Below are 15,578 nucleotides of genomic sequence, written 5' to 3'. Positions count from 1 at the left end.
TTGAGTTCCTGGGAGGAAGCTCGTTTCCAACACTCACTTTCTTGTTTTCTGCAGGTTGACAGCAGGGACTGGGCTCTCAATGGGAACACCCTCTCCCTCGACGAGGAAACGGTCATTGACGTGCCTGAGCCCTACAACCATGTATCCAAGTACTGTGCCTCCTTGGGACACAAGGCAAATCACTCCTTCACTCCAAACTGTGTCTATGACATGTGAGTAGGACACCAAGCTGCCAGAGCCGCAGGGCCCCGGGAATGAGGAGGGCACCTCAGAGGCGTATCCTGCCCCAAGGAAGGTGGCTCCCTTAGAATATCAGAGGGTCCTCTGCCAGGGGACTGCTCAGGCTTATTACTTGAAACTCAGAAATAGAAAAGGGCTTTGAAGAGTAGACATGCTGTGGAAATATTATACTTTGTGGTTGCTATTTTATTGTGGCTTTTTCTGTTCTTCAGCACTCTCATTCTGAAAAATTAAGGCCAGTGTCATTGGAAGTAACAGTACAAATTGAAACTGCACTGCAGAGATTAGGGAATCCTTTTATGATGTGAAAGGAAGGAGGACTGTAAAATCCTACACCTAGGGCGTGAGGTCTGGGTGTTAGAAAAGAAAGAAGCCTATAAAGTCAGAGTCCCTATCATTTGACAGCCAAGAGGAATGAAATGCTGACACAGGCGACAACACGGATGAGCCTGTGAAAACACGCAAGGAGCCAGTCACTAAAGACCGTGTGATGTGTGATTCCATTTCTATGAACAGTCCTCTATCGCCCCAGACACAGAATACCCATCAGTGCTTGCCTAGAGCTGGGGGCCGGGCTTGGGGGAGCGAAAGTTGATGGCTAATGAGCGTGGAAGTTCCTTTTTATAATTTTATATTGGAGTATCGCTGATTAACAGGTTGCGGTAGTTTCAATTGGGCAGCAAAGGGACTCAGCCATACATACACATGTATCCATTCTCCCCCAAAGTCCCCTCCATCCAGGCTGCCACATAACCTTGAGCAGAGTTCCATGTGCTATACAGCAGGTCCTTGTTGGTTATCCACTTAAAATACAGCAGTGTGTACATGGCCATCTCCACCTCCCTAACTATCCCTTCCCCTCACCTTTCCCCTCTGGTAACCGTAAGTTCATTCTCTAAGTCCGGGAGTCCATTTCTGTTTTGTAAATAAGTTTTCATTTGTATCACCTGTTTAGATTTCATGCGTAAGTGATATCATATTATATTCCTCTTCCTCTGACTTACTTCACTCACTCTGACAATCTCTAGGCCACCCATGTTGCTACAAATGACCTTATTTCATTCTTTTTCAACAGCCCATTGTATATATGTACCGTGTCTTCTTTATTCATCCCTCTGTTGATAGACATTTAGGTTGTGGGAAGTTCCTTTTGAGGCTTCCCAAGTTAGTGGCTGTAGCTGCACAACTGAAAACCACTGAATTGTACACATTAAATGGACGCATTTTATGAAGCCTGAATTACATCCCATCACAGTCATTAGTTTTAAAAAATCAAATAATCTGTTTCAGTTTGAGCCTCCCCTTCCAATGGCACACTGAACCTCTTGGAAACCTCCATGGATGAGAACCTTACCGTTATCCACAAAGGCAGCTGTCTGGACAAACAAATACATACTATGGAGTTGGCTGTTGGGCTCTGGTGACTAGAAAGTTCTTTCTGTTGTGCCCCAGTGGGTTTCCCTGTACTCTCCAGCCCTTGGCCCTGATTATCCCTTTTCTTCTTGTGTACAACGTCAGTCTCTCTTCCACATAGTAGTCCTGCACATATCATAGTAGTTTTCATGCACTCCCAAACTGTCTTCCCAAAGTCAAGCATCTCTGACTATTCCTTAAAGGGATAGCTGAGATTCCATGTCACTGCTGTCCTTAGCTCAGCCTGAGGATGACAGTTCCTCCTAGCAGCCAGGAGCCGTGTGCAGTCTTTCCTGCTCATCTGTAGTTTGCTGTTGCTTGGTTCTCTTGCTTGTGAACATAAGCGGGATCAGATCGTGTGCGTTTAATCTGTAGGAGAAGTGCCAGGATTCGCGTGTCCCTTCTTGCATCCCTGAGATGGCTTTAAAATTGTTCTGGCAGTCGCTTGCTCTCCTTGGCAGCCAGTACCAAGTACTGAAGCTACAACTTCTGTTTAAAGGGCGAGCAGAAATGGCAAAGGACATGTGTCATGTGAAATGAAACTGACACTGTTATTAACTCCAAGGCTTTTGTGGCCAATGTAAATTAGGCCAAAGCATCATTCCAGGCTGCACACAGCTGAACAACAACCATTTAAACCCATGGTAACAAAGGATTATAAATGCTACTTGCTGCTGCTGCTGCTGCTAAGTCGCTTCAGTCGTGTCTGACTCTATGCGACCCCATAGACGGCAGCCCACCAGGCTCCCCAGTCCCTGGGATTCTCCAGGCAAGAATACTGGAGTGGGTTGCCATTTCCTTCTCCAATGCATGAAAGTGAAAAGTGAAAGTGAAGTCACTCAGTCGTGTCCGATTCTTCACGACCCCATGGACTGCAGCCTACCAGGCTCCTCCGTCCATGGGATTTTCCAGACGAGTACTGGAGTGGGTTGCCATTGCCTTCTCCGATAAATGCTACTTAGGCTGCCCCTTAAAACGAATGAGTTTTGTGATTTAATGGCAAGGATATGATTTTTCTCATCAAAAGTAAGAGAGCACAGGAGAAAAGAGAAGGAACCATTTGTGAAAAATTAAGTCCCTCCTCAGAAATTTTTTTTCAAGCCCAATGTGAATGATTAATTACTTGGGGTCATGGAGAGACTGTGCCAAGTCACTTCAGGTGTGTCCAACTCTGCGACCCTGTGGACTGTAGCCCGCCAGGCTCCTCTGTCCATGGGCTTCTCCAGGCAAGAACACTGGAGTGGGTTGCCATGCCCTCCTGCAGGGGATCTGACCCAGGGATCAAACCCACATCTCTTATGTCTCCTGCCTTAGCAGGTGGGTTCTTTACCACAAGCTTCAGAGAAGCCCCAGGAGAGACTAGCTGAATAATAATCAGACAGAACATTCAGATACCAGTCCATGGGATTCCTTTGTTTCTAAAATCATTGGTACTGTTATGCACACTTTAACACAGAACAACAATGTCTGCAAGCTGTTTTAACTGTAGTCCAGTACAGTGTGCCAAATGACAGACAGGAACTGCTTCCCTTGCTATAGATATAGATTACTCATCAACAAGGAGCCGAACTGCATGCTCAGAGGTTTGGTCTGAGGGCTGATCTTGCCCAGTGTTTCCTGAGCGCTTTCTCCAGGCCAGTTCTGTGGTACACGCTTCTGTGCACGATGTCATTCAATCTTCCCAGTAACTCCGTGGGGCCACCAGTATTACTGGTGATTATTACCAGTATCCCAGATCAGGGACAAGAAACACAGGGCTCTTGTCAAAGAGAAGTGCTCTAAACCTCTGTGCTTTAGGGCTGCCTTGAAGAATCGGCACGTTTCTTTTCAGTCGGTCTATTTTCTACTCTGAAAATAATGAAAATGAATAGGAAAATGAAAATGCAAGAGGATAATAAGAGAAATCTTAGGCTTCTTGTGGGATTTTTTTTTGTTTTTTTTTGGTGTACCACAAGGTTAACTAGAGCTCCATTTCAAGAGTAATTTTTTTTTTTGAAGTATCTGATTTATAATATTGTGTTAGATTCAGGTGTACGACAAAATGATTCAGATATATATATATGTCTTCTTTTTCAGATGCTTTTCTTTTGTAGGTTATTATAAGATATTAAATATAGTTCCCTGTAGTGTACAGTAGGTTCTTATTGTTTATTTTCTACATAGTAGTGTGTATCTATTAATATTAATCCCATACTCCTAATTTATCCCTCTTCCCTCCCCACCTTTCCCCTTTGGCAGCCATAAGTTTGTTTTTCTTATGTCTGTGAGTCTGTGTTTTGTAAATTAAGTTCATTTGTATCATTTTTTTCAATTCTATGTATAAGCGATATCATATGATATTTATCTTTGTCTGACTTACTTCACTTAGTATGATAATCTCTAGGTCTGTCTACATGCTGCAAATGGCAATATTTCTTCCTTTTTATGGCTGAGTAATATTCTACTGTAAGGAGTATTGTTTTTTTAGTGAAATATTTTAGAGACCAAGAGTTGTGATTTTCGCAAGTAATTCCCAAATCCCTGGTCCAGGAATATCTTTTGTGCCAGAGCACATTTGAGAATTCTGTGCATGCGCACAATCTCACACACCCACAGGCTTGCTTACGTGCTTAGTCACTGATGAGAGTCTTCAGTTGTGCCAGGGACACGGTGGTGGTCAGGAACCTACCTGCCTGCCAGTGCAAGAGACACAACAGATGCAGGTTCAATCCCTGGGTCAGGAAGATCCCCTGGAGAAGGAAATGGCAACCCACTCCAGTATTCTTGCCTGGAGAATCCCATGGACAGAGGAGCCTGGCGGGCTACATAGGGTCGCAAAGAGACAGCTATGACTGAAGTGACTGAGCAGAGCACAGCACTTTGTCACCGCGGGAACTCTTGGAGGATAAAAATCACTAGTCTCATGATTGCAGAGGAGGAAAGTGAGATTCAGAGGTGCAGAGGTGAGTTTCCAGAAGGAGACAGTAACAACATGCGGAACCAGGGCTCACACCAGAGTCTCCAACCCCAAATTAAGTGTGCTTGCCACGGCGCAGGACACCCAGGACGGGTAGACATTGAGGCCCCTTGAAGTAAGGGTGCGATTGTTCCTCTTCATCCCGCACAAAGTACGTCCATACGCCGCAGACACACCTCTCCCACCAAGTGCTTGCCATCATGCACCATGTGCCGTCTAACTTAGGATCTAGGACCTTCTGTGATGTTTCAGTGCCCTTTGTTCAAAATGTAAATGAACCAGACAGATTCAAAATGTAAATGAACCAGACAGATTCAATCATATGCATACAAAAATATAAGATTTTTTCTGGCCATGCCTTCCATATATCTGCAGCCCTCCAGGCTCCTCTGTCCATGGGATTCTCCAGGCAAGAATACTGGACTGGACTGCCATGCCCTCCTCCAGGGGATCTTCCCAACACAGGAATCAAACCCAGGTCTCTTACATCTCCTGCATTGGCAGGCAGGTTCTTTACCACTAGCACCACTTGGGAATCCCTTGTTAGAGGAGACAAATCTATTAATACTTATTTAGCCCCTGCTCTCCTGCAGGGAGCTGTGCAGGTGAGCCGGGCTGGGAGCCTTCGGCAGATGAGCATAATCCTAGCATGAGCCCAGCCTCTCCCTTCACAGCATGGGTCAGCGGGAAATCTGAAAGAAGCAGGGTAGCAGGGCTTCCCTCTTGGAAAGAAATCTTCATTTACTTTCAAAACTAGAAAATAACGCTTCCTCAAGAAGTACAGGATGGAATACAGCATTTTTTGCTTTTGAAAATCCACAGGGCTCTCTCTTAAAACTCCAGAAGTGCCCTTGCCCTGAGACACAGTCAGGTAATCTGATGCTACAGGCCGGATGAGCTGAAATGCTGACAGGCTACACTGAATCTGATTTCTCACTAAAGACAGATTTTGGGGGTAGATCTGGCTATTGATTTATAAATACAGAGTGCCAAATATGCTCAAAAAGAAAGATAGGGCCATACTTTTTATTTACTTACTTACTTATTTTGGCCATCCCAAATGGCAGGTGGGCTCTTAGTTGGAACCAGGGATCCAACCCAGCCTCTTGCATTGGAAGCAGAGAGTCTTAACAACTGGACCACCAGGGAAGTCCCAGGGCCATGCTTTTTAAGCCGCAATGCAGTGGTAAAGAATCTGCCTGCAGTGCAGGAGGCAGGAGATGAGGGTTCAATCCCTGGATCAGGAAGATCCCCTGGAGGAAGAAATGTCAACCCACTCCAGTATTCTTGCCTGGAGAAGCCCAAGGACAGAGGACACTGGCGGGCTACGGTTCATGGGGCCACAGAGAGTCAGACATGACTGAGCAACTGAGCATGCACACATGAGTCCCCTGGGGGAGGGGGAAGTGGTGTTCAAATGCAGACTCCGCTGCCACGTCTGGGTGGGGTAGCCTAAGCGTCACCGTGAGCACCAGGCTCCCAGGGAACGCTGATGCTGGCTCCTCTGTGACCCTCACCCTGAGGACCTGCCCCTGGTGTCTAGGCCACAGCATGTGGGTGATTCCTGTCTCAGCCCTTCTAGCCTTTGCATCTGACCTTCTGGTCCACCTGGGAATGACTGTGTGCCTTTTGATGTCTAGGTTTGTCCACCCCCGGTTCGGGCCCATCAAATGCATCCGCACCCTCCGAGCCGTGGAGGCCAACGAGGAACTCACCGTTGCCTATGGCTACGACCACAGCCCCCCAGGGAAGAGCGGGCCAGAAGCCCCCGAGTGGTACCAGGTGGAGCTGAAGGCCTTCCAGGCCACCCAGCAGAAGTGAAAGACCTGGCTCCGGGCTTCAGGGGACCTGGAATAGAAACTTGGATCTATGCACTACGTTTATCCGACAACGGGACAACCAGGGACTGCTCATGCTGTGACATCACACCCTCTCTGCGTTCGCTACGACTTTCTCGAATACTAACTAGGTCTGACTGTATTACTCATACCAGATTTAAAATTAGCTAGCCTCGCAACAACGCCCTCCTGAGAGGTACTGTCGAGCACTTGACAGAAGACAGCATGATGTTCTTGGGTGGTTCAAGTCTAAATCTGTACCACTTCAGAGATGCCAAATGATTAGACTGAAAAAAGGGAAAATAAGGGGGTTTTTCAGTCATTTTTAGTCAGTGGTTTTTCCATGAGATTTATTTCTATGGCCAATGCAAACTGTGGTGTCACACTTGCATGTGCGCCATACGAAGGGGAGAATTACTACATTTTTATTCTCTAAATGTAGTATAATTTGCCTTTTAACCTTTGATCTGTCTCTTGCAATAGAATGGCTTTGTTTTTTGCCCCCTAGCGAACAGAACCCCACTTTTTGAGTCAGTTCACCCCTTAGTCCTCTTCTCTCTCTTAGGTATCTTTCACAAGAGAAAACTTCCAAACAGATTTCGTGTCCGCGCCAGCGTGTAGGTCTCTCTGGCTCTTTCTATCGATCTGTCATTGTTTCATTATTATGTCCTAATATAAAGACCTGGCTTCTAGGGCCAGGCTATTATTATAGAATTATTATTCTCGCATGTAAACAAAGATATCTTTGCTTTAAGATGTGAGAAGAAATGAATTTACTTTGTTTGCATTAAGTTATGGAAGAGTTGTAATATATACTTTAAGAAAGAAGAGAGGGAAATTAGTATTTCTAAGCAGTAACTGTGGCAATTTTGTAGTATCTTCAATAGTGCTAGTCATTTTTTTTCTCCTTAGATACACATTAAATGTACATAACATAGAGCAGTCTGGCTTGTGGCGCAGTGCATTGAATTCAAAAGTCAAATAGCAAACTTGAATTCTAATCCAGAATTTGAAAGTCCTTTGTTTTGTTTCTTTTTAAATCGCTACTATTAAGAGAGACGTACTGATCACTAGTTACAAATCAAACCTTAACTGCTAAAACTAACTTTTCATCATTGTAATTTCAAAGCATTTAGCTGCTTCAAAGCCTTGTGAATTAAGATTAACACCTGTATAGTTTAAAAGCAACCGTATCGATAGCATTTCAGTCATTTTGCTAGCCATGTGTAATCACAACTGCAGAAATAAAGAGAAACCCCCCTGTTTTTTAGTTTAGCTAATTAGGTATGTAATTTAACTGGGATTGCTCTGAATGGATTCTGAGAGTTTGGGGGTCATGGCAAGCGCCCTAGCCACATGCCACAGCTATGCCTTCCCTAGATGCCTCGCTTGGAGCTGGGCGTCTAGAGATTAACATTTGTTCCAAGTCCCAGCTGTCAGCAAAGCACCTGTCACCAAGTCAGTCTGGTCTTGAAAGCTGAAGCCTTCCACACTGTAGCTCCTGTAACTAGGGGAGGCTCAGAAAGGAGAAAAGAAACAGGCAGGGGGAAGTTGGCTATTTTGTGTCAGTTACACGTGCTCTGGGAAGAACTTCACAGAAGTGCTTGATCCAGGGCTGCTCGCAGCTTTCAGTTCTGGCAGTTGGCTCCAGGCACAGGATTCAGCCTTTCCCTTGGCTAGACTTTCCCAGAGCCCCTGTGTGCCCCCGGCAGAGTGGCTAAGTGGCCTTGGTTTCAGGGAGATATGCTGCTGGTTCGCTTGTGAGAAGTTCTGAGGGCTGCCAGAAAGATCTTCCAGGAAGGGAACTGAGACGTTTTCAGATTAAAAGGCACCAGGATAGGATCGCTTCTATTCTGTAGAAAGAGACCGTTCAGTGAACTGTGACAGACGACAGAGTCTTGGGACTTGTATTCCGACAGGTGCTTTCCTTCAAACGTGTCCCAAAGTGAGTGACTGTCTCCAGAGAAAGATGGCTTGAACTAACCCTGGTCGGTGGCGTTGGGAGTGAGGTCAGGGGGAAGACTGGCACAGGACCCCACAGCAAGGACTTCAGGCTGCCCTGGGGTGTCATTTCTATACCAATGGGCTACCCCATTCAAATGGAATTTCTCTTTTCTTTTGATAAAAGTGATTGAAATGAATTAAATAGTAGTGATTAACCAGCACAAATCCATTTTTCAGATGAGATCATGAATGACAACACTGAGTTCAGAGCCCGGCAGTGTGTCTGTGACAGTCAGACACATCAGAGGAGGCAGTGCCCTCAACCCGAGCTTCTCTGCATCTCCGGGCTCTTCTTTCTCCTGCCCTCCGCTTTCTTCTCTCTCTCTGTCATCTGTGAGAATGCCCCGGTGTGCCTACATAGCAACCTACCAGCTGATCCCCCCTCCCACCAGCTGATCCCCCGCTCCCGCTCCTTCTGTGTGCTCCCCTGGGGCCCTGTCTGTCTTTCCCTCCGGGAGTACCTCTCTCCATCACTCTGCATCCATGTCTGAATCTACTGCTCCTCCTGTCCCCTGCCCTCCCCTGACACTCCTAAATTTAAGACTTCGTCACAGGGTGGGGTTAGAGGGCACCCTAAGATTCACTGTGTTCTGTAGGTAGACAAAACCGCCAAGGGGGTCGGGGTCCCCTGAGGAATGAACTGCTGAGGGAATAAGGGTGTTTTTTCCCTGTTTGAGCCAAAGCTGAGGGATGTATTTTTCTACTGAGTCTTGATATCCGCTGTGGAAGGAGCTGTGTCAGGAAGCAGGTAGTTTCATGAGCAACAGCACAGAAATGTGAAAGAATCCATGTAGTGGGGATACAGGAGTAACTTTCTGGCTCCCCAAAAAGGGCCAGTGCTGAGATGGGTATGTGATGCCATGGTCCCCAGGAAATTCAATCAGAGCCATCTCAGTTCAACTCCTGCATGACTAGATTTTTCCTTAGCAGCTTTTCTATGACAAAATATTATCTTGTGTTAGAGTTAGGAATAGGAACTAATCTGTAGGAGTATGTCCCCAAACGGGCATTTGAATGGACTCAGAAAAAAACAAACGTAAGGATTGAATTTCTGAAAAAGGAATGATGAGATTAAAAAGCAACTGGCATAGAAGACTTGAGTTTTGCAGTACCTATTCTTATTTTAACCTGCTTCATCCCTGGTCTGCCTGAGACACTGAGAAGAAAATTTGTTGTTGAAGACCCCTTTGAACCTGTCTGAGGCTGTCTTTAAACTTATCTGCCCTCTGGGGGTTCTTCACACTTGAAAAACCGTTTCCTCATCACCAACAAACCTGAAAAAGGCCAGCGTGAAGGCCAAGTGTAACCATTGACGATATTTAGTTGTAACCATAAAATTGCAGTAACTGTGAATAGTGAGTTCAAGGGTTGTCTTCTCCGTGAGTCGTATGTGGCACTTTAGTAACTTTCCTTTAATCTATGAAATTCTAAATCACTCACTGCAAACTGCATTTAAGATCTTCCAGGAAGGTATCGTTTTTCTGTTGTGCTTTGTTTTAAAACAATTGCCTCAAGTTTCTGTCTTAAGAGTAGTGATTTAGAATCCAGACATCTTCTGTTTTAGAAAAACAAGCAAAACTATGTTGCAAGACTGATAGTGGTAATGTTTATTTGCCGCAGATCAAAGGTTCACAAAATATATGAAATTTTTACATCTACTTGAGGTACCTTGATAGTTTGTTGGTTTTTTTTTTTCTGTTTTTTCAGGAATTTGGAACTTCGGTGTCTATTTTTATTTAAAAAATACTAAATTGTTAAGGTTTTATTTTGCCAAATGTGTGCAGACATATTCAAAGCAATGAAAACTATTTCAAGCCATACAACCACAGGGATGGAAACCCTTTTCACAAATTTTAATGTGTTTGTATGTAAATAGATGTTTGTATGAACTATTTTCATGGTAGAATGAATATATTTAAATGAAGTTGAATTATTCCAGTGCTATTTAAACAAATTGCAAAAATTTTTGGTGAGAATTCTGAGTCTATTGAGATATAATGCAGATCAATTTTGATTTTTAAAGAATCAAAAGCCTACAAATAACTCTGACACGTGGCAACTTCCCCACGTTGTTGCCCCCGACGTGGAGAGAGCTTGTAGGCTTCCCCAGTGCCTCAGCCGCTTCCTGGTGGAAGTCAGGTGCTCGTGGAGTTGTGTCCACCCTTTAGTGACATCACTCCAGGCCTTCAGGGGCCGGGGAGTGACTCAGAGGCATTAGAGACACCGGTGCAGTTATCTGGAGCACAATTTCTTTGCAGGGCAGCAGAATCAGAAGCCAGACATGGCCGTGGGAACCTTGGAACGGGTTTTCTGGCCGCCATCCACCGCCACCCTTACTGCCTAGTCACACACGTCAGGGAGGCTGCCCTGAGTGGAGTTGGGATTCAGATCCCCCGGGTGGGGCTTCTTTGGTTTTGCCAGCAGTCCCTGCCTCCGGGCCTTCACCTCGAGAGAGGATGGAGGAGGGTCCTGCTGGCAAGGCAGGGCCCATTTCTCAGCACAGTCCACTTCCTGTCTCAGCTCTGGGCGACTATGCACCCAAGCACCGAACTTTCCACCAGAGAGAGACATCCTTGGATAACGCAGATCATTGCTTCCTCTGTCTGTGACTTGACACACCGTTGTTAGAAGTCGTTTTAACATCAAGACCAGTCACCTCCCTAGGACATACCTCCCAACTGCCCTGACTCTTACTAGAACACTCCTTTGTAATGATAGTCAACTTGAGTGGGTTTTGTTTTTTTCCACTTTGGTCCTGGATGAAATGAAATGATAAATATGATGACAGATTTTCACTGTGTATACTAGCAATATGTACACACGTACTGATGTATCTTAATATACAACTTGGTTACATTTTGGATGACTGTCACTCATCTCGATTCATGCATTGGGAAGCTACAGGGACTACGTCGTGTCTGCTTATCATAGAAGAGAGTTGGATTCATGGTTCCGAGCTCCCTACTTCAAGAGTTTTTTCTCCTGCGTTTTCTGTGTTCTCTTTTTATCCTGAAACAAATCAATTAGGTTGTGAGGTATGTTTAAGGATTGGAAGCCAAGGGAATGCTTTCAGCATTTATTGCAACCAAAAGTTAACCTCATCACAGTTAATGAGCATCTTTGATTGGTCTTTTGTGGAATTTGAACTAAATCTATGAGCCTTATTCAATATCTATAATTCTATGGTTTTTTTAAATTATGGGAAATTAATGAAAGATGTTTACATGAATAATGTTTGCCCTTACTGTGTTATGAATGAGTTTTTTGTAGTGTGTCTGGGTGCATGTGCAAGAGAGTAGGAAAAATGTTTCTGAAACAAAACTTGACAAATATTTGTAATGAGAAGTCAATTTAAAGATTGCTATAATTGCGCTATAGAAACAATGCAAGTATTAAACAAAATATACAATCACCTGTCATTGTCTTCCTTTGGTTTCCTGAGACAGAAAAGCAGTAACATTTCTCATGCCATGTCTATCTATATATTTAAATTACTATGCAAACTTTACATTTGAACTAGTTTCAAAATGGTATTCACCTTTTACCATTTTCAAAGCATTATAGTAAGAACTGAGAGAGGGCTATGGAAAGATTAGAAGCATCCTGTATATTTGGCATAATACCACATACACCCATGAATCTAGAAAAATTAGCAACATCGGCCAAATATATCTGATCGACTCCATAAGTGTTAAGAGTATTGAACGGAAAAGAGAAAAATCAGGGAAAAGGTAAAAAGAATGGGAAACTCATGGTTAAGATACAGGAACGTTGTTAGATGTCATGATAGATATTGGTGATCTTAGGATAGCTTTGAGCCAAGGAAGCCAGGAGCCCCTTATTGCTTTAAAAAAAAAAAAAGAGAAGTTTTATTTTAAATTGGAGTATAGCCAATTAACAATGTTGTTGTGATAATTTCATGTGACCAGCAAAGGGATTCAGCCATACATATACATGTATCAAAACTCCCCTCCCATCCAGGCTGCCACGTAACATTGAGCAGAGTTCCCTGTGCTGTACCACAGGCCCTTGCTGGTTGCCCATTTTAAATGTAGCAGTGTATACATGTCCGTCTCAGACTCCCTAACTGTTCTCCCTGCCCACCCCCCCAAACAACCATAAATCATTTTCTACATCTGTGAATCTGTTCCTGTTTGTAAATAAGTTCATTTGTATCATATCTTTTCAGATTCTACATATGAGGGATGTCATACAATAGTTCTCCTTCTCTGTCTGACTTATTTCACTCAGTTGGAACCCCTTATTTTTGCCTAATCATAATCAACTTCCCCAAATTCTCCCCTACAACATTTCCAAAGCACAAAAGCCAGTGACAAAGAGGATAAAAATAGTACTTCGCTATCGACTGCACCATCTGCCCAGGGTCCCGAAGCAGTGAATTCCAGGGAGTTGGGCCAAGCTATGTGAGTCAGCTGGGTGTCAAACCAGAGCAATCCATGAGCACGCCTGCTTTCTCTTAGCCCCCTTGGCTGCCCATTCCTAGCTCTTATCACACTTCCTTCCATTGAAGCAAGTGAGATGACAGTCCAAACCAGCCCTGTACCAGCTTTACCACTCGGATGAAGACACATCCATACCCTGGATCCTTAAGGCAGAGTTTCACTCACCAATGCACAGTATTCTTCCTACTTGTGAGGAAGAGGAGTATGAGATTAAAATGAATAAAACTGGAATAAATCTAAGAAGCTAAACTCTCAAAAGTGAAGGATCAGGCAATTTTTTTCTGGGTTAAGATGGAGTGGGCTAAAGGGTTGTAGAATAAGGGATTGTGAGGAAGATCGAGACCAAATTGTTTTATGCTCAGTAATCGCCCCACATATACTGCTTATAAAATATCTGCCTTTGGACTTTAATGTTCCAGATCACTTAGGCTGATAATTCATACTCAATTTGAAATTATTTCAGGGGTCATCTCTAGAATTAGAATTAGATAATAGTCATTCAGAAGATTGGGGGTTGGGGTTGTTCAACTAGAAAGTTTTGCCCCAAGTATTTTAGAAAGCAACAGTTGCCTTCCATATAAAAAGATGTTGCAAACTCTGCTGCAACGTATTGGTGTGAAACCAAAAGCCATGATTTTTTATTTAGAGCTTCACTTCTTACAATATACATACAAAAGGATGAATGGCTCCATCTACATTGCTACCAAATTTTTACTTTTGCAAGTATCAGAATGTTTCTAGCTTCAAGAAACATAAAAACCTGCCTCAATATAGCTGAAGCAATTAAGATTTACTCTTTCACATAACAAGAAGTATTGAGTGACCCTGGAGTTGGTTAATTCTAACAAGATTTCTTTCTATCTTTCTGCTTTGCAATTCTTAGCAGGTCAGTTTGCCTTTAGGGTCCAGTTCACCCCACAGTCACAAAGTGGCTGTCACAGTTCCAGACATCACAGCCAGATTTTGCAATATACAGTGGGTGAAAAGGTAAGTCTCTTGTACGGTCTCTACCATGGAGGAAACCTTGGTCCTTCATGGGAGGACCCTGGGAGCACCATTAGTATCTGAGGGAAGCATATAGCTGTGAGGGGAAGGATAGCAGGGCCTGAACAAAGCTGAGATTCTCCCAGCAAGGAAGGAAAGAGAAATAAGGGTTGGGCTGACCACCCACAGTGTCTGTCTCTTTTGCAACATAGATTTTTGTCTTATTTTCTTCCGAGAAGAAAGGAGGTTAGTCTCTACAAGTAAATGGGTTTTCTTTGCTTTTTTTTTTTTTTTAAATTATTTGGCTGCACCTGGTCTTAGTTGCAGCACATGGGATCTTTACTTGAATGTGGGAACTAGTTCTCTGGCCAGAAATCAAACCCTCACTGCCTGCATTAGGAGCACATTTTCTTAGCCACTGGACCAGTAGGGAAATCCCCAAATGGATTTTCTAATTAATCAAATCAACTCAGAATTTTCCAGTGACTGGTGTGGGAGAGGTTCTACAAAGATACATGTAGGTCAAGTTTATAAGGCAGTTTTAAATGTTTAGGTTATTCATTTATTTCTCAAACAGCCATGTGTATAGGTACTGCCATCACCCCATTTTAGAGAAGGAAAGACCGAGGCATAGAGATGTTACCTTGACATCTCTATGTCACGAGATGTTACTTAACTGCAGTAAGTAACCAGTCACAGAACTAACAAGGAAGAAGCAGAGGCAAAGCATGAAGCCAGAGAGCTGGGCTCCAGGCTGCTTTCCAGACCATACTTATGGGAGCTCCTCTCTCCTTCTGCCCTTCATTTCTTCATGCTCTCCACAGGGTAAAGCCAGCTTCTATCCCCTTGATCATTTACTTAGCCTCCCGAGGAACTGATGTCCCAGGCCCCAGGCCCTACTTGGTCCAATTCATGCAATAGTGAAACCAGGTTGGGGCCCTATGGGGCTCCCAGGCACGGAGGCCTTTTTTTGTAGGCAGTACTCCAGCCACCATGACCTCCCCTGTGTTCCAAAGGGCAGATTCAAACCATTACTAATCAAGGAAGAAGCAGCCACTTGAGGAGAGATTAAAGGACTCTGAGAAGCTCATCAAGACTAGGAGGCCAACCACCTGAGACCCTGCACACACCCTAATCTTGTCAGCAACCCCACCCTTGAACTATTGCTGTACAACTCCTCATGTCGTCTTGGATTGGGACACGTGATTTTCAAAGACAGGAATCCACTGTATCCCCCTTCACCTGGCAAAGCAATAAAACTATCCTTTTTTGCTTCACCTAAAACTCTTGTCTCTGATTTGATTCAGCACTGGTGTGCAGAGAAGCTGAGCTCTCGGCATCAATACCCGGACCAACTTCCCATAGTTTTGCGCACATCACCTTCTGCCCTGATCCAGAACTTCCACATCCTCTGCCTGGATTCCAGTCGTAGCTTCTCCACCCCAGCCTATTTCTCATTCCTCACCTTTACTACCTGAAGCTCCCTTAGGGATATTTCACTATTCCCGCCTCTCTGTGTTGGCACCGGGGAGAGTTATGAGGTTGGGGGGGACCTGGCTCTGGAGTCAGACTGGTTTGTATCAGCTCTGCCCGTAGGACAGTGGACTTTAGATTGCTGTCTAGCAAAAGTGGATAACACCCGTGGCACAGGGTTGCTCGGGGGTTGTGAAGACTGAACCT

General features: G+C 44.3%; 1 protein-coding gene across 2 annotated transcripts in view; it reads left to right on the top strand.

Moving 5' to 3' along the window:
* The window catches only part of SETD7 (SET domain containing 7, histone lysine methyltransferase), a 55,575-nt gene extending 43,712 nt beyond the window's left edge, over positions 1-11,863 (top strand). For both annotated transcript variants that reach the window (XM_006079261.4, XM_044930445.2), the window contains exons 8-9: positions 55-212; positions 6,250-11,863. In XM_006079261.4, the coding sequence (XP_006079323.2) occupies positions 55-212; positions 6,250-6,430 (339 nt within the window). In that variant the 3' untranslated portion in view covers positions 6,431-11,863. The remainder of the gene's footprint in view (positions 1-54; positions 213-6,249) is intronic.
* Positions 11,864-15,578: the final 3,715 nt, after the last annotated feature.

The sequence above is a fragment of the Bubalus bubalis genome, chromosome 17, assembly GCF_019923935.1.
Source record: "Bubalus bubalis isolate 160015118507 breed Murrah chromosome 17, NDDB_SH_1, whole genome shotgun sequence".
NCBI lineage: Eukaryota > Metazoa > Chordata > Mammalia > Artiodactyla > Bovidae > Bubalus > Bubalus bubalis.
The sequence above is the reverse complement of the archived record's forward strand: the minus strand, read 5'-3'. Positions and strand labels throughout refer to the sequence as shown.